General features: G+C 35.9%; 1 protein-coding gene across 2 annotated transcripts in view; it reads left to right on the top strand.

Annotated features, from left to right (window-relative positions):
- Nucleotides 1-19,529, top strand: part of LOC145692481 (uncharacterized) — a 43,938-nt gene that overhangs the window by 23,359 nt on the left and 1,050 nt on the right. For both annotated transcript variants that reach the window (XM_081767790.1, XM_081767797.1), the window contains exons 4-8: nucleotides 1,582-2,560; nucleotides 5,211-5,423; nucleotides 13,156-13,354; nucleotides 17,356-17,544; nucleotides 19,192-19,412. In XM_081767790.1, coding sequence (XP_081623916.1) covers nucleotides 1,582-2,560; nucleotides 5,211-5,423; nucleotides 13,156-13,354; nucleotides 17,356-17,544; nucleotides 19,192-19,412 — 1,801 coding nt within the window. The remainder of the gene's footprint in view (nucleotides 1-1,581; nucleotides 2,561-5,210; nucleotides 5,424-13,155; nucleotides 13,355-17,355; nucleotides 17,545-19,191; nucleotides 19,413-19,529) is intronic.

The raw sequence follows: 19,529 nt of genomic DNA, 5'->3' as shown, positions 1-19,529 counted from the left end.
TTTGCGCCAGTGCACACACATAGATAGTGAGAGAGGTTTGGCCATCAAACAATCAGGCAGGCATTGTGGAAGATGGCGAATAGCAGATACAGGGTTTTTGAAAGTTATATCGAGATTGGAGCAAAATGGCCCCTTAATAATGTCCAGGGGACCAAAATATCTCCCTGATCTTTCTTCGTCTTCCATTAATGTCTTTCCAATCTGGAAACGCATGCCACTCAAGCTTGTCGTTCATGTTGGAATCGCAAAAGGGATGACGCATGCAATCACAATAGCACGGAATGCATATTTATCGATAGACACAGTAGGCTCTCTCTTAACACCTGACGTATGAAGGTCAGTGCTCCCTGTGACCGAGTGTGTGCCCTTGTTCTGTCATCTGTTGGCACGTTAGAGACCTGGTCTCGATTTTTTTTATAGCCCCTCTATTCCACTTTGTATTTTCCTTTTTATTTAGTTTTATTTTAGTATTATTTTCATTTTTATAGTTTCCGCTCATTGTTTTATAGTTGTTTCATTAACATTTTCAAGGAAACTAGCATTTCCTTATCGAAATATAATTAATACGTTTATGCTCCAAGCATGAAGCCATTTTACCTACTAGGGGATGGTGTAAAACGGTCATTCACAATAGGTCGATTTCTTTGCACATGCAATTTTTTTTTTTTTTTTTTTTTTTTTGGTAAACCTTTCACGCCTTACACCTCTTTACATTTGTAGAAGAAAGAATAAAGAATGTTGAACTGCAAAATCATCGACTTTCCATTCATAGCAACGTTGCTATTTCAATTTCAACCTTAAGATGTCCATTATGCCCCTGCCTCTCCTATATACATTATATATAATGTCTATACGTGCATATCTCCTGTAAATGATAACATTTCAATTTAAATCAATATAGCTACAATATTCTACACCGAAGAGGTCGTAATTTAATTTAACCTATATTATTATTATAAGTAGTAGTAGTAGTAGTAGTAGTAGTAGTAGTAGTAGTAGTAGTAGTAGTAGTAGTAGTAGTATATAAGTAGTTATCATGTAGGGAAGCGTGAACCAACAATGGATCTCTATAATAAATGAAGCATGACCACTCTATGCCAATATGTTATCCAGTTTTTGGAACTGGGGTATACATTTTTAACATGAAGGGTATTTAAAACTGACATTTACAGCAATTTGGAATTAGAATAAGAAGTGAATTGTATACTATTCTTGAAATCAAACGCTTAAACTAAACACAAAAGCAATTTCAGATTGTAATGTCACAGTTTGCTGCTTCCATTTTTTTATATCAGAAATAACAAGACATATGGAGCAGATAACAACCACTTAAAGCTCAAGAAGTAATTGTACATCCTACATCGTTACTCACATACTCCTAATACTACTGTTATCTTGTCTTCTGTTCAGCTCCACTTTGTGATTTGCTTGTAATACTGCTTCCTACTCATTCACTAGCAAATTGGAAATAATGGATTTAGTAATAGTAATAGTTTTATTTTTATTTTTATTTTATTTTATTTTATTTTTTTTTACTTTCTTGCTGGTTATAGATTAGCGCTACGATAATTTTCATTCCAGACGACTGTCAATGAAACATTTGATCAAGCGCATGGACGATAGTGATGAAGTTGAGAAAACAGTAACAATTGAAGAAACTGAGAACTTGAATATGCCAAGAAATGTTGAGGCTGAAAGGATTTTGAAAGAAGGATCAGGAGACGGGGCATTAATAAAAGCGAATTTATTAACTTTTGGTGAGAGGGTTTATGAACATCAAAATGAAGCTCATACCACGTACTCTGGCACTCGACTACAATTCGAAGATGGAGAAACTTACCTTAAAAAGTTGCCAGTTGTTCTTCCACCGTCCAAAGCAGCCCTGGCTCCTCAAACAAATCGAAAATTGCAGTGGATAGAAGAGCCTGAGAGAGAGATTCCACCATGGGAGCAAAAGAAGACCGTTGACCTCACAGAATATAAAAAGAAAATATGGGGAGAAGGTTCAGAGCTCATAGGTCACCTTTGCCGAGAAGAAGAAGGGTTAATTAAAGATAGTGATGGAGATGACCCGGAGGACGAGGATGCATGGAGAGGAATTCCCCAATTTCCAGAAAGTCCTCAAGAATTTGATAGCACCACACCAGATGTAATTCTATTGGTTGATAAGTGGAGGAGAAAGTGGCATATGAATACTTACGCCCTGAAATCAGTAACAGCACGTGGTTTGGTGAATATGTTGTTGGATTCTATGCTAGGAGAATCAGAGAAGATTAGAGTAGTGGCCACGGTTATAAGAATTATGGCAGATTTCCGTCGGATAGGAGACCGTATCACGAAGAACAACGCACATATTATTGAATTGCGTGAGGAACTTGTACAATGTGAAGACCTCATAAATGCATTGCAACATATTGTCCAAACTGTAATTACCGCCCGATGTGCTGCTGGTATGTTATGTGCTTGCCTTCGACCTGACAACAAAATAGCACATCAAGCTTTGCTTGATACACTAAGTGGAGAAGTGGCCATAGATAGATATTTTGCTTCAATGGTTCTGGTAAGTACTCTCGAAGATTTTTTTACAATTTTGAATATGGTTGTAATTTTTTTTTTGTCAGAGTAAACTGGAGAAAGAGTGATTTCTTACTTTTTATAAGTGGTGATCAAATGAAAGTCGTTCGGCACTATTAGTAGGAACAGTTTATGACATACGATTGTATTAGTGTAGTGGTATGTAATAGCAGGTATATGTGTACCATTATTTTAGCAATCATTGTAAAGCATATGCTATCTTTGCAGGAATAAGGTTTGAACTATGACATTCAACATCGCAAATCCGGCCAAGTCGAGTTAGTCAATTTCTGAGTGCAGAGGGACGTCAAGCGACTGATGCGTTCTGTTGGATGAAGAACGTCTATGGACGTGTACTAAAGACGACCGTCGTGAAGTGGACACGAATGTTTCGTACGGTTCGAACAATAACAAATAATCTTCCCTGCTCTTCCCACGAGCAATTTGTTGCCACAAACCACAATCGTATTCCAGTGGATGAGTATCACTGGACAGTGTTCGCGACAAGAATCATGTGAGTACTTGAGCAGTAGCTACAAAACTGAATATGAGCTTCGGAACACACATCCTTCTGCACTCAGAAACAGCAGGGTTTGATCGCTGATCTGACTTGGACGGATTTGGGACGATAAATGTTGTAGTTGAAACGTTATTCCTTCTAATCACAATGATTATTATACTAATGGCACAAGTATACATGCTGCTACATTCAATTTCAACAACACAATCCTGTGTCATCAATTGTTCCGCGCAGGGGTGTCGAACGGGATTCATTTCATCATCCCTTATATTAGTTATCGAAGGTGAAATACGTCTCATATACTATATACTGCACATACTTCAAGGAAATTTCTCAAATCTGGAATTAAACTACTTGATTACAGCAAGTACGTCAACTATAAACAAATGTGAAAATAACCAGATTTACACTCACTAATGACCCTCCCTGTATATGTGTTGTATTCAACCATTTATTCAAGATGCGCTATGTAATGTAATATAGTTTTGAATGATTGAAATAAGAAGATAAAATTTTATCTAACTGAAAATCGAAAAAGAAAAGAAATAGCTCTAACTGCACTTACTGGTACTTTGAATCATCACACTAATATTAGTCATTTTCGATTATTTTAAATGTTTATCCTCCTCCCCTACGTTGTACCTCCCCATCCCCAACTATCAGGGCTGCATTTGGATTCAAAACAGCATCAAAAGTGTCACTGTTTCTCTCATCGATCCCGAAAACTTTGGATTAAACATTAATATTGGTCATTTTTGATCATTTTGAAATTTCTCTCCCCCTCCCCTACGTTGTATCGTCAAACTGAATAGCCTAAAGCAATCCCTGCCCCTAAACTCATGTATGTTGAAAATTTGATTGAGATCGGTCGGGTGGTTCAAGAGTGATGAAGTCACAAACGCAGTCATTTTTATTTTATTTTATTTATTTTCTTTTTTACATATATATCCAATCCCCCTCAGCTACGTTGGCTCGTCAAAGTGAAACGATAAAAATCTCCCAAGGCCTGACCCTCATTATATGCTGAAAATTTGATCGAGATTGGTTGGGTGGTTCAAAAGATTAGGTTTTATTAGTTTTTATTTATACATCCCCCTCTCCTCCCCCTCTCCTATGATCTACCGTTAAAGTGAAATGACGAAAACATCCCAGGCCCGAACCCTATCTATGTTGAAAATTTGATCAAGATCGGTCTAGTGGTTCAAGAGTTATTAAGTTTTGTTTATTTTTATAGATTACTCCCCTCCTCTCCCCCTCCCCTAAGTTCTACACTTAAAGTGATATAATAAAAACCACCTCAAGTCTAAACTTCATCTATGTTGAAAATTTGGTTAAGATCGGTCGGGTGGTTTAAGCGTGATGAAGTCACAAAGACAGTCACTTTTATTTTTACTTTTTTGACATATCTCCTCCTCCCCCTAGACTTTGGTGTACTGTAAAATTGAAATGAAGAAAGCATCCCAGGCTCAAACCTTATCTATGTTGAAAATAAGATCGAGATCGGTAGGGTGGTTCAAGAGTTATTAAGTTTTATTCACTTTCATATATTTCCCCTACTCCCTTCCCCCTCCCCTAAAATCTACTGTCAAAATGAAATGATAAAACACTTCCCAGGTTTGAACTTCATACATTTTGAAAATTTGATTGAGATCGATCGGGCGGTTCAAGAGATTAAGAGTCACAAACATAGTCACTTTCAATTTTATAATATAGACTAGCTGAACCTGCGCTCTCTACACAGCGCATCATTCGCATATGACGGGGATTATATTACGGGGATTATAGAAGAAAATAGGGAGATTAATGTAACTCATGAACACAAAAAAATTGTGTGAAAACAAATGGGTGAAAAATAAGCTTGATTTCTCTATAAACTGTAGGACGTTGTGCTCTTCTGCCTACCACTGACTCAATTATGGTTACAATAATTCTAAAATGAACCTTGAAGATATATGTTTCTAAGAAAGCTAGAGAATATCTAAAAATCGAGCTACACCGTGTTACCTAATGTGTTTAAATATAAACTTTTAATATTATGATCTAAGAAAGCATTTCTGATCGTGCTTTTTAGGTACAAAATGTGATGTATTTATTCATTTCTTTAATTCCTTTCTAGGCATTTTGTGGAGTGTTCAATTGGAAGGCGCTGAATGCTGTATTGGAATTTTGGCTGGCTTCCTTTCGACGAAAGGACCTGCGACTCGCTTTGTACGCTCTTCGCCAATTTAGCGTTCACAGTTCAATCGTAGGATCAAGCCTAGCGGAACATCTCGGCAACTCCAACTATGACATTAGAATAAAAACTTGCCTTACTTTCCCATTTTTGAAGGTAGGCCACTTAACTGCATACCTAGGAATATATTGTTTCTAATCTATGCTTAATCAAATGGAATACAGAGAAACTTGCCTCAATTGGGCATCGTTTGTTCCAGTGAAAATCTTCAACTTGTTTCATCTTTGCTTTGATGACAGATATGTTACAAATTAAGCAGATAACCACGTTAGAGAGATGGTTTTCGTAACTCATTTCACTGTGTTAAAATTTATTTTACACCTGAGCTAAATTCTGTTTGGTGTCAACAATAAAACACTCATCAAGTATTGACAAAGTTTGGTGAAAGAAATCACCTTTCAGCAGCTAGTTGTTGCGCCATAGTGACAAGGTTTTTGCTTCAGTAAGAATATACAGCATAACAACATCAAAATAGATAACATTAAAAACATTAAAAATGCAATTGTCCGTTTAATTCTAATAGTAGGTTTTGTGACCTCCAAACCGACGCAAAGAAACCTAACGCTCATGGTGGTGGACTGTAAAAGTAGTGATCAAAGAAATGTGCGCACATGCGAGTCCGCTCCCTGGTCCCGAGTATTATATCAATATTAGAAAATATGGATAAACAAATATTTTGATTGTCATATTTATTGAGTTTATATTAGCTATTAGCCATTATTGCTACATTATTAACTTTCAAGCATGACGGATAGTTACAGTTCGACACAAATATAAAAGTAATATCTGCCCATCATAATACACCTGAATCGGAAGTTCATTTTTAACTCTGAAAATATTTTTTTTACCTTTTAATTATCAATCCTATTCTGCAAGTTAAAGCCGTTGGTGCTAGGCTTTTTTTTTTGTTTTGTTTTGTTTTGAAATAAAAATACAAATTGCATGGGCAGATAGTAGTCAACTTAACGTCCACCATCACTTACGATTGGTTGTAAAGATTAGGATAAGTGGTTACCAAGGGCGCCGATCCTGGGGGGACGAGGGGCCCCGGACCCCCAAAGCTTATGTGGCCCCCTATTGTATTTATGAATATACAATATTTGGCATAATTTGAGTACAATTTGTTTTAAAATCTTCATATATATATACCTTCTGCACCTGAATTCCCCCCCCCAAATTTACAGAGAAATCGGCGCCCTTCGTCGTTACCACCAACGATCCATAATTAATAATAATAATAATAATAATAATAATAATAATAATAATAATAATAATAATAATAATAATAATAATAATAATAATTATTATTATTATTATTATTATTATTATTATTATTATTATTATTATTATTATTATTATTATTATAGCAGCAGTTACTGCGAGAAAAGAGCAACAAAATAATATTCATCATCATTATAGAGACGTTACTGTTAACTTACTACTCGACCACCTTATGACAGGGCAGTCGTAATGGAAGTAAATCGTAAGTAGACAGTTAACTGAAGTTACTTTCAAATGTTGGTAACAATGACTCTAATTATCTCACGCACATAAAATAAGAAGAATTCGGAGAATGCAACAAAGATTTAGAAAGTGTACGACTTACCCACATTGAGCAAACCTTCGCCTCACGAGTTGGAAGAGAAAACTGGAAAACGCCCTCTGCATTTTGTTTTTATTTTGCCCTGGCAAGTAGTTTGTTATAGATTGGCAGTCAGTGTAATATAATACGTAGCGTTGCCTGCGAGACAAGAAATGAGACTTTTTCGTCTCATCCCGTAAATATTTGTCGCCCTCGTCTCGTCTTGATTCTTGAAAAAGCTTGTCTCGTCTCGTCTCAAAAATTTTCTCGTTTGTTTAGTAAATTGAGCATAAAGCTTATTACCTGGTTTTCTTCTTAGTTTCATCTAGAAGTTATCAGAATCCCTGCGCATCACGAAGTCCAGGAAGAGAGTGATCTAACAACATTTAAAAAAAATTTACTATTGAAGTATATGACTAACCTCTTATTTGCATTGGTCTTCGTGAGAATGGCTTCTCATAGCACGAATTCAGATATCCCCACTAAATTTCTTGGTGCCGATGAGATGCTATGTAGATCCTTGTCCTGACTTTGATGTCAGAACCAAAATAAAGGATTCATTGTGAGAATTTTGGAACAAAAAATCTTCACATCTAAATTTTGAATTAAAACCCGAACACATGGTTTTCAAACGTTTAAGCAAAATTATCCTCAGGAAAACTAAAGTATGAAAATTGGTAAATTAAGTTTAATTTTGAGGCTAAAATGACGTTAATTGTCTCTCTCTTTGAAAAATCAAATTCATGACTGCATTAAGACGTGAAGTGGTCATTTAGCTAAGGCAGCAGCTTAAGAAATAAGTACAAAAGTGCATTTACTCACATGAGTTCTCCCAGGAAGTTAGAGTTCGATGGTGTGCCCAGTACATGTTACATTAAACTCACACTACACTTCACTTCTCAAGTAATAATAACTTCGAGCGTCGATCCATGTGACGAGTGTTGGAAAGAGTCCCCTTATAATACAGCTGATTTTCGTGTTCCCTATTCCATGGTGACTGAGAATAATAGTCCCCGCGGAAATTCTTAAATGAGACGGACGTTAAAACTAATGTTTTCCTTGTCATTTGTGCAGATTATTTCTCTTAGTGCCAAAAATATACTCCTTCTGGTATTGAAATCCGAGAATTCGGTTTATGAGTCAACACACTCAGAAAATCATGATAAAAAAGTTTCCAAAGTTTATATCTGATTGAACTAGGAATAGAAATTACCACTTTGTAAACTGCTGAAATCCAGTTCTGGGCGATGTGAGTGGTTTATTGGCTATGATGAATCTATTCCTATAAATTGGTTCTATTGGACAACATCAATTTCTGATGGTGTACTGACGCTCCTTCTTGAAGGCTTCATATTAGAGGGATAATGCATTCTTGTTTACATGTCTCCATTCGTCATGATTTTTTTTTTTTCCAAAAGTGAATTGGAAAGCTTTACGCGTGTTGAAGAATGGTTAAAACAAGGGATTTTTATTTCTGAATTTAATGTTTAGATGGCTGAATTTAAAAATAAATAAATAATTAAATAAATAAAATTATTTCTGAAGTGTGTAACCGAGTAGTTCTACTTATGTTTTTTTTTTTTTTTTTTCATTCTGAAAAAGAACGAATTACATGTTGCAGTAAATTTGCATTTTATGGGGGATCAAAATCCATTTGAGGTACCGTTTTACGATATTGTGTAATGATTTGCGTATTTTTAAATGTTGATAAATCTTCTTCATTGTGTTCCTACGATCATTTCATCAACTTACAGTCTTTTACTGCAAATCTCACCCTAAAACAATGATTGAGATCGAAGACTTCGGTGGACTAGTGTTGTCCACGAGACTCAGAAGTAGTCTGGTAGTTGTCCAGTGACTGCACTTGTCGATAATATGACGAAATAGGTAATCTTTCGTTTTAACGTCTCAGGATTATTTCCTTTGAACTAACGGAGACGACAATTGAAGAAAGCGAATGAAGGTGGAATAATTGGTAGAATGAGATGTGGGAGAAAAAGGGAGTACCCAGACGAAACCCATGGACACGATGTTGTCCACCACAAACTTACTTGGGTGGGGATCGAACCAGGGGTCCACGCACCAGAGGTAGGCGCTTTACCACTGGAACACCGTGCCCTTCCTACGAGAAGATATGAGCGATACCAGTATACATATTATTTTCCATGTTAAGCAATAGAAGCTACCTGACAGATTCTCATCGTCACTGGATGTATAATATTTGCAGCTCTCATGCACAGTGGCGGATCTAGGTTTCAGACTATGATAGGTGCGGTATACCATGAGTTTACTATAAACTTTCAAACTATATAAATAATAGCTTAAATTATTTTTGTCACTCAGAAAACTGGGGGGCCTAGGTCCCCCCGGCCCCGGGCTAGATCCACCACTGCTCATGCAACTATAAATGTAAACCGCTTTTTCTTTATGAAATGCAACAATATTTTTGAAGTTAAAAAGTAGCTATTGCACAGTCATGGAACCTATTAAGAGCCAAGTCCACATTTAATAAGTAATACTTTCATCTGAATTAGTATTGTAAAGTCCTGGGGAAAGGGAAGAGAAATTTTGGGTTTAAATGTACAGTTTTTTTTACAGTTTTTTTCCCCGAGCTTGGAAAAAAGGAAAAGTTTAGGAAAATGTGAAATTTTCGAATATTTGACTATATTATGTTTTTAAACTGAAAACTATTTTATATTTATTAGTTTAGAGTTAATTGAGTACTTATGTTTCTTGTATTAGAATAGGGACATTTTGTGGCAACAAATATATGTGCACCACTCATCCGAACACACTAAAGTTAGCACCGTGATAGAATGGAGTTACAAAAGTAACTAAAACATAATTTTAATATAGACGCATTAAAATTATCTTAAGTAATCTTATGAAGTTTTCGCTTGATGGCAGGGAAACTCGTATTACAAAAAATCATTTGTTCGGAAGAATTGGCAAAAACTGGAAAATATAATTTAAAACCCATTTCTTCGCCTGATGCTAGAGACTTTCTATATCAAATGTGCCCCTACTGGCTCTTCTGTCGGTGTGTGTTTTCCCAAACTTCCCTCGAAGGAGGAGGGACAAGTTGCTGTAGCCGAGATACTTCAGTAATAGGTTGGGTCGAAAAAAACTTCTTTTGGAATTTCGATTACCCGTCCCCCCCCCCCCTTCCCCAATGTCGAAGACAGATTTGCGCTGTTGCATACATACCTGTCGTTTCTCGTTTCTTTTTGTCCATGAACTCAAAATCCTGGGCAAGGCTTGCATAAACTTCTCGCCATGCTTTTTGCTTTTCAATTCTGTCCTTGAAAGAGTCTGTTATCTTATCCCATATGCAAGGTCTACATTCCACAAGTTCAATAAGGGTTAAAATATCGAATGAAAAAAATTCTTGCCATCTCCAAAAATCTAAGCAAAACTAGAAAGGTAAGAATGCAATAATACACAACCTTTTCATCCAGTCGACGATCCCGGTACTAAGGGGAGAGGGAAAACTTGGATACATAGCTTTGGTCTTTGTTTTCAATTACCATTCCACAAATTCTTTTAAAAAATGGAGCTTTGGGATAGTTTTGGAAGTGAGAGAAAAGATCTGCAACAAGTGAAGCATGAAGTCACATCCCTGTTGTTGAGATCACAATCAAGGAAATGCCAAGTGAGTAACTTGTCCTTGGAGCTTTGCAAAGAGTGTTTGATTGTGCTGGTTTCGTTTCAAAATAATAATAATAATTCTACTTTGACTTGTCAAGAAATATTCTATTCAATCATTGCTTATAGAGTGGGACCGGGAAAAGTAATCTGCACACAATTCTGATGAAAATAAAAGGAAGTAATAATAATCAGGATTTTTTCCATATGCTTATGTTCACAGTGTATCAAACTTTGAAAATTATGCTTAAATTAATTTCCAGAATGTATTAAAATTTAAATGCATTAATAGATTTTAAAAATACCATCAAAGAGTGTGTGTGAGAGAGAAAGAAAGAACAAAAATAAAAAAGAAGTGGAAAATAACCAAGAAATTGGTTATCTAAATTTCCTATATTCTATTTGGTAATAGCTATTTAGAGAAAAACCATTACTCTTCAGACTTCTCACATTTTATACTTATTTAATAAACGGAATTAGCTACTCCAAAACAGAGACTGTAAAAAAATAATAAGCTGTTCCGAAGTTGTTTATAGGACAAGATAATAATAATATTATTATACAATTGCAATAGAAAAAATGGAAACAACAAAATTACAAAGACAAGAAACGAAACAAGAATACACAGCGCCTTGTCACTCACTCTCTTCATCTAACCCATTGGCCGGCCGACATTATCGGCCGCATGTACATCCAATCATAAGAAAACATTGGGCCCTGACAAAATCGGTGTCGGCGATAATGCCGACAATATCGGGGCCTTGGCCGACAGCATCTGCGTGTCGGAGGATCGGCCGATAACGTCGGTGGCGTGTGCAAGCTACGATTTGAGTACATTGAAGTCGATTTCACCACCGACAGTATCGGTGCTTCCACCGATATTATCGTTGCCGTGTGCAAACGCACTAAGAGTTCCCGAGCCACCACTCACCCCAACGCAACGCTGGCCGTGTCATGTGGCAAAAATGATACACGAGGTTGTATTTCCTCACAAGGAATTTATTAAGTGGCGCAGAAAAGAAGTGCAGTAACTCAAGCAATTCATATGATCGAATAATTCCCACTCAATTCATCTGATCGAATAACTCAACTGCGCAAAATAGATGCGCGGAAACCTGATTCAATGAGCGAATCATTCCTAACCTATTCACTTGCGCGAACGGAATGCGCTGACAACCAATTCGTATGAACGAATTAAATGATCGAATCATTTTAGTGAATCAGAGTAAATGAATCGATTCTCCGAAATGAATCATTTTGCCCATCACTACTCCCCAAAATCTTTCATCACATCAAAAATCCCTATGCCGTAGGATTTATCCCTCAACATTGCAACATTGAAGCAAAGGCATAAATTAGCTAGTTCTGCTTCTTCAAACTTTAACATGTTTGCAACTATTAAAAATTATTTGTTATGATACCCTTTGACATAAATAACTATCAAGCGCGCTCATACCTTAATAGTGAAAAGTTTCTGCTTTGTATACTACGTAAACAATGTGACTCATCCAAGCTCTTTTCTCTGAGACCTTTTAAATAACAATTTAAATTGTTAATAGAAAAAAATATTTGTAAATTTCTTGCTTTTCTGTAAATGATCAGCAACCTTTATATATGCTGCCATCTATGCACAGTTTGTGTACTACATGATAAATATATACAAGGTATACTAGAAATTTCTACTATTATATTTACACCATGAGCATAGGCCATAACCCGGTAAATACCCTTCAGCTGTAGGCCATGATTGCTATATTGGTCCTTAGACCTACTCCAGGACTAAGTTGAACAATAATGGCGACAACGTATCTCCTTATTTCAGGTCATTCTCTACCTGAAAGCTCGTGAACAAGAATTTTCCTACCTGGATTTTACTTTGGGATTAATTTAAATATATTTTTAATTAATCTAACTAGCTTTTTCGGTATTCCAAATGCTAATGTTTCTCTCCTGAGTCCTAAGCCTTTCTAAAAATCAATACTAAATAATTGATGTACCGAGGTATTGTATTCCCATTTCTTTTCGAGTATTTGTATAATGGAAAAAATCTAGTCGATAGTTGATTGATTTCGCCTAAATCCGCACTGATAATCTTCAATAATTTCATTTACATATGGGGTCAATCTTGCTAATAGAATATTTGAGAGGATTTTATAGGATATTGACAGAAGAGAAATGCCTCGATAATTATCACAATTTGTCTTTTTCCTGTGAATTGGAACAATGATTGATTCTTTCTTCTCTTATGGATATTTCTCCTTGTTCCAGATAAAGAGAGTGAGTTTGTGGTGTATATTGTTGTACAATTTTTCCCCTCCAGCTAAAATTAACTCGGCTGGAATTTCGTCTACACCCGGAGATTTGTGTTTCTTTAATTCATTTATAGCGATTTCTACTTCTATTCGGATTAGGCTCTGTAATAATAATAATAATAATAATAATAATAATAATAATAATAATAATAATAATAATAATAATAATAATAATAATAATAGTAATAATAATAATAATGTAGAAGAGATGCAAAGTAAATGTATCTTCTTTTTTTTTTTTTTTTTTTTTTTTTTTTTTTTTTTTTTTTTTTTTTTTTTTTTTTTTAAGTGTGCATTGAATAAAGACGTTGAAGATCGTCTTGTCCATTTAGTGGCAACTGATTGGCATGTTGCAGTGCGTGTAGCAGCGGCAAGAGCACTTGGATTTGCTGGTCTTGGCAATTTAGTACATAACCATATTGTGAAGCTTTTGTCATCCAGTGAACCAGAGGACATCTTGGAAGGGCTTCGTCTTGTTACTTTTCTTGGTGAGTTGAGTAGAAAATACAGTTGGTCTATTGTATTAATACTGCAAGTAATCAAAGCCTTTATCCTTTTAATTATGCATTAGCTTTCTCCCCAAGACGTTAGTCTTCCTACTAATCTGATAAAGCACAATGAGACGGCGCAAAATATCTTTTCTGTTCAGGTAGACCAGTAGTTCTCAAAATGGGGTTCGCGACGCCTAAAAATTGAAATGTGTTGTAATAAAATGGAACTCACAGCTGTTATGCAAGAAGTATTTTTTGAGATAATAAATAAAAGCAATTACAAATTATACCTACGTTTGTAAATTTAAATGTTTTCCTACTTCACTAAATTTCTGCCCTGTAAGTATGAAGAGTTTAGAAAAACATTGCAACATTTGATGCCTTTCCCTTTGCAGTATTAAAACCTTAAAGCGAAATCGTCTTAATGTGGAATCGAACCGAAGATGGATGGTGACAAAATTTATTCCAGATTTCAATACAACTATGGAAAAACAGAAAGAATTTCATTCGTCACAATAGTGACCCCACATTTGAGAACATTATTTATCAAGTGGATTTCCTTTTTTTTTTTTTTTTTTTAATGATTTTCAGACTTGAAAGTTACTGTATTTCCAATTGAAATTTCGTTCACTAGTAAACAATCATGTATGTTTAGAATAAATTACTTATTGCATTATTTTTCTTGATCTTTTTCTGTCAGTGGTAATTCTAATTAGTATATTTTTTAATGCCATGTTAAATTTTAGATAGCCCGAATGAACGAACAGGGGCTCCGTGTTATCGGAAAGTTTGAGAACCACTGAAGTAGACTACTTATAATGCCTGTATTGAGTATGCTTATAGCCAATACGACGTTGCCACTATATTTTAGATGTTATCAACAGTGCAACGATAGCATGTAGTTAGTACAGGGTGTTTCAAAATAAATATCGGGATTTTAATAATTTGTAGTATTTATTACATTTAATGTGCAATTATAAATAATACATCAAATGAAGAAGCAATTCCCCACACAGACGTCACTGGAACTGCTAATTCACGACTAGCCTTCCGAATTGATTTCTTGATGCTACGTATTGAAAGACTCGCTCGTTCAACGCATTCTTCAGCACTCTTGGCCGTCCCGTACTGTTCCCTTTGCACAGACAGTCGGTGTTTTCAAACTGATGATACCATCTATAGGCATTATAATCTCTTGGTGGATTGCAATTGAACTTAATACGGAAAGCGCGTTGCACTGTGACTACACATTCAGTCTTTACAAAATGTAAAACACAAAGTTTTCTTCTCACTAATCGACATTTTTTCTACTAACGCTTTCTAACGGCTAGTATTTCGATTGACACAACAGTTCATAATGTTCTGTGATTGTGTTCTTTAATAGAAAACCCTGAACATCATAGAGAGATATAGTAGAGTATTCTGGCACTAAGATTATGTTTTTAATGACGTAGGAAATTATTATAAACATGTTCTAATTGGATACGTAACTTTCGTATTTTTATTCACGCCAGTAATATCCAATTTTTGTAAAGATGAATGAATTAACAAAGTTAGTTGTTATTGTAAATATGTTGGTTACATAGTAAAACAAATCTTTCCATGCGTATAGGATGAATCAAAAGTTGCATTTACCATACAATATGCACTGTATTATAAGTAATGATTAAAATGCTACGTTTATATGCATGTCTCCAATCCTTTAACAATGAGATCTCGAAAACCACAAGTACTACAAACGTGCCGTTTTCGCTGGTCGATTCCAAATTTTGTGTAGATTGTCCAGTTCTAATTGAATATTTAAAAAAAACGTGACCGTTATTTCTTTATTACAATTTTAGGGGTACACTGGAAGTGTTGAAATTTTAAAAATGTAGAGCACCATATCCTATAAGTTATACATTCCAACACAACGTAGTTGTATACAAGGGTTGTATATCTCTCAGGCGTTTGTTCCATGACCAAATGATAATGAGAAACGAAGGATAACTATTTCTCCAGGTTAAGATGAATCTTTATTGTTTGGAGAGTTTTGCCCGATGAACACCATATATCACTGACATTATAATTAAATGTGTGTGTAATGTATTTGCTTATTACATACTGCATGCAAGAAGAAAGAAAACACTGATCATACGTAAATTAAAAACTCCAACCGGAAGTAGGCTCAAATCTTGCAAACGGTGCGAGATATTGAAAAAGCAATCGACAAAATCTCCCCTTTATGGTATCTCTTGCCAATTTTTATCAAGACGTCTTTCACTTGTGGCTGTAAAGGGAAATGCAGGCCTGGACTGGCCCAGATGGCTATGCGGCGATCGGCCCCCAGACAGGGGCCAAATAAAAATTTTAATAAAGAGAGAAGTTAAGGAGTAAGAGAAAAAATGTGGAAAACGTTTGCGACAACTACTATTCTTGTTAACAGTCACGGTGGCAATCTGTATACATCGAGTTATTTGAGCATTTTATTAAAATTTTGTTGCTCCTCACGTTCCCTTACAGTAAGAATGGACCATGACAACAGTCATGTCAGTGGAAGCAAAACCAATAGTGAAGTCCAACATGCTTCCTACCGCGGAATATAAAAGGGAGCCGAAAGTATAGTGGCTTGACAATACATTTCTTAAAAGTTTAGTTTCTTGGCCCAGGAAAAATAACAATTTGAAACCGAACAGAAAGAGACCTGAGATCACTTTCATGATTTATATCCCAGCAGAGCGCCGTCGCCTCTATTACAAGATCCTGTGGTTTTGGCATTGTTGAATTACTCATGAATGTTTGCATTCATCTTTCAGTAGTTGTCAATTTTATCAGTCAAGAAGTCGAGCTGCGGTCAGTTATTCAAAGTCACACTGTGAGGTAGTGTATGTCCTTATGTTGTTTAAAAAATTATTATGGGAACGAAAGTTAGTGCTATTGTAACGAGTGGACTAAAATTACGTAAATCAAAATAAAAATTCATTACACTACTTTCTGGTAGCAATATTAAGATTTATATTAATGAATTTCTGTTCTGATATTTTATCACGTCGCAACCATAGTAGATAATTCAATTACGACCATCCTTAGGCCTATATATGCACACGATTTGCATAAATACACCCAATCTGGGTACTTGACAGTTCGTGGACCACAAGTGCTTACTTATATAAATGTCCTTCGAGAAGATTTTGTCGTGCTTGATTCGGAGGGTATATCCTCCCCCCCCCCCCGAAAAATATTTCGGACTACGTACAGGTCTGTTTTGTATCCCTTGTCACGAATACTGAAACCGCGAGTGTTGACTTTAAATTAACTTGTCCGTAGTTATTTATCAACAAATTACAAATTTCAGTCATCCCAAGGCGAGATGTGATATATATGCTAGTACAGTGCCGGATTCAGGGGGCAATCGCCCCCCCCCCAGAAGAGGAAACTACTTTATATATATATATTTATATATATATATATATATATATATATATATATATATATATATATATATATATATATAAAACCCATCTGAGAGTTTGGAGCTCTTAAAAGTAGCTTTAAGTAGCAGTATTACAAACCCCCCCCAAGAAGTCTGTCCTGGATCCGCCCCTGTGCTAGTGATTACTGTCTGTGTTGTTCTCATAAATATTGTTACATAACATATATCCTGATTCTACATTATGACCTTTATGGTATAATGTACGGTGTAGCTACTAAACAAATGTGTGTTTGATCTAAGATAGTGTGCTTTTATTGTGGGTAATTGGGATAGTGGTGGTTGGGGGGGGGGGTTGGGAATTAGGGGCCAACAAAATATGTCAGCTCTCGAGCCAAATAGTAGCCAGTCCGGCCCTGGAGAAATGTACAATGTTGTGAGAAATGACAAGGAGATTCATATTCATATGTGAATGATGCGCTGTGTAAAGAGCGCAGGTCAGCTAGTAAGTAATGAAATCCATTTGGAATTGTTACTATTAAGGTGTAAAAATAGTTATATTCTTCTATCGTTTATCTTTCTTCTATAGAATCTACATCTACTCAAATACTGGAGAAGCTATTTGAATGTCTGCACAGTAAAAGAAGCGAAGTGAAGGCAGCTACTCTGGAAACCATGGGAAGGCTCAAAGTTCATCATCCAGACGTCCTCAATTTATTTTGTGAATTAACAGTAGATACGAGTGCCAAAGTTCGTGTTGCAGCGTTGAAAACATTAGGTAATTATCAAATAATCTAAGTGGGTCATTTCCAACTGAATGCTCTGTTACATCATAGACTGTTGCTTATCTTCTCAGTAAACTACGCGAAGAGGATGAGCAGATGCGAAATCTGGCGTTCAGAAAGGGCATTGGTGAAAGACAATGACTAATATGAAAGACGTAGTTGCTTGTTCTTTCATAGCTCTCTTGTGGGTGGTTAAGCGGTTAGCAAACACGCCTTTAGCGTAGGAAACCCTGGTTGGGTTCCAATCGGGAATTCATGTAGTTGGGATTCCACGTTAAGGTGTAAGTCCACGTCTCATATAGCCTCATTGCTGAAAGGGATGATAAAATCAAATCGATTATTCCTGTAGGCGTACTACTCATGAATCCATGGTTACTCCTACACTGCCAACAATTCTTTACCTCATTGTCCTATTTCACTCCCTCTCACTAACAGAACCAGAAGAATTGTTTGAAAGGGGAGATTGCCTGCTGGGAGATAAATATAAGCTCGAAATACGAGATTTTACGTCAAAACAATATCAATCAGTTCAAAGCCTCATAACAACAACTGTTCCATTTGAGGCTACTGTATTAAACTAGTATTAGTAGAGAGGGAGACAAATGATCTTGTGCATCACGAAACTAATGAGCTTAGAAGAAAAAGGATAGACTTCGGTGGGGGTCGTCACCGTCCTAAACTTGTTAAACCACCGCTGCACTGTCCGCGTAGTCACGACACCCTCACCAAAGGCCTGGCGTCTTCCGCCTCGCTTTGTTAGATATGCTCACACCAACAACTGACTTTCGCCTTATCTCCATTCGCATTCAACTCACGGTGTGAGAGCCAATTGAACACAGACCTCCACAAGAAGTGAGAGAACTTTCTTGGTTACCTTTATAGATACGGCCATCAAGAATAAAAGAATAAAAATGAAAATATAAAATATTGGTAATGAAATACAAAACTATATTGTATTTGGTGGAAGGATATAGATGTAAATCTGGAAAAAGAACTATTCAACGAAAAAAAAAAAGGAAGTAACTTTGCAACAAATTTGTTCTAACAACTGATCTAATAGCTCCCAGATCGGGGACACTACCGTATAGCATAACGATGCGGAATGATATCGATTTGCCCGCTAGAGGTACTGTACAGTGGGGGTCAGGAGTTTGTCTTATCTTAAAGCGATGATCATCAGTAGTAATTAAGCAATGAACAATACGATTCCAATATCGAAATAATTTCATTTGTTTGAAGATTTAAATATCTTTTTAGCACCAAAGTGATATAAAATGTGGATCTACAACTTAACATACAATTCGAGATTAGGCTTATAAACGGCTTACCAGAGATCGAACCAGGAAACATGCCCACAGAAAGCACACGCGCTAACCATTCGGATACTTGGAAGCTTGTCTACAAAAACAATATATATAAAAGTTCATTTTATATTAGTATGTATATATAGTACGTAGCTGATTCACTATTGGAGCTATTATGGAAAAATAACTTCAAGCATCTAATAAGTCAAAGGGAAGATGAAACACATTGTTATCACTGTGCTAGTATGTGAAACATTTTACAAATAAGGCTAGTAATTATTGCAAAGGAACAAAATGGTCATATTTTCATGAATAATAAAACAATTACATTTACAGGTCACACTGGCATTGCTGACGGCAATATACGATTAATGATTCTGTCTGCTTTGAATCATGACTTGGTTCCTGAGGTGGTGCTTGCAGCATGTGAAGCAGTTGAAAGATTGAGGATGACTGGAGACGATATTGAAAGCGCACTACAAACTGCTTTCGAGCATACAAAGGATGAAAAACTTCAACAACGTATACAGCAACTTGGATCTTCACTTGGCAAACGAGTAAGTAAAATATTATATCCAGTAGTGTACGTAAGTAACGGGTTCTCGAATTTCAACACTCTCAACAAGATATAGGGGAAATAGAGGTGGCGATTGTTATTAAAAGATATCCTATCT

Source organism: Thermobia domestica, chromosome 1 (genome assembly GCF_964235325.1).
Source record: "Thermobia domestica chromosome 1, izTheDome1.hap1.1, whole genome shotgun sequence".
NCBI classification, from domain to species: Eukaryota; Metazoa; Arthropoda; class Insecta; order Zygentoma; family Lepismatidae; genus Thermobia; species Thermobia domestica.
This window is presented reverse-complemented; position numbering and strand designations above follow the sequence as displayed.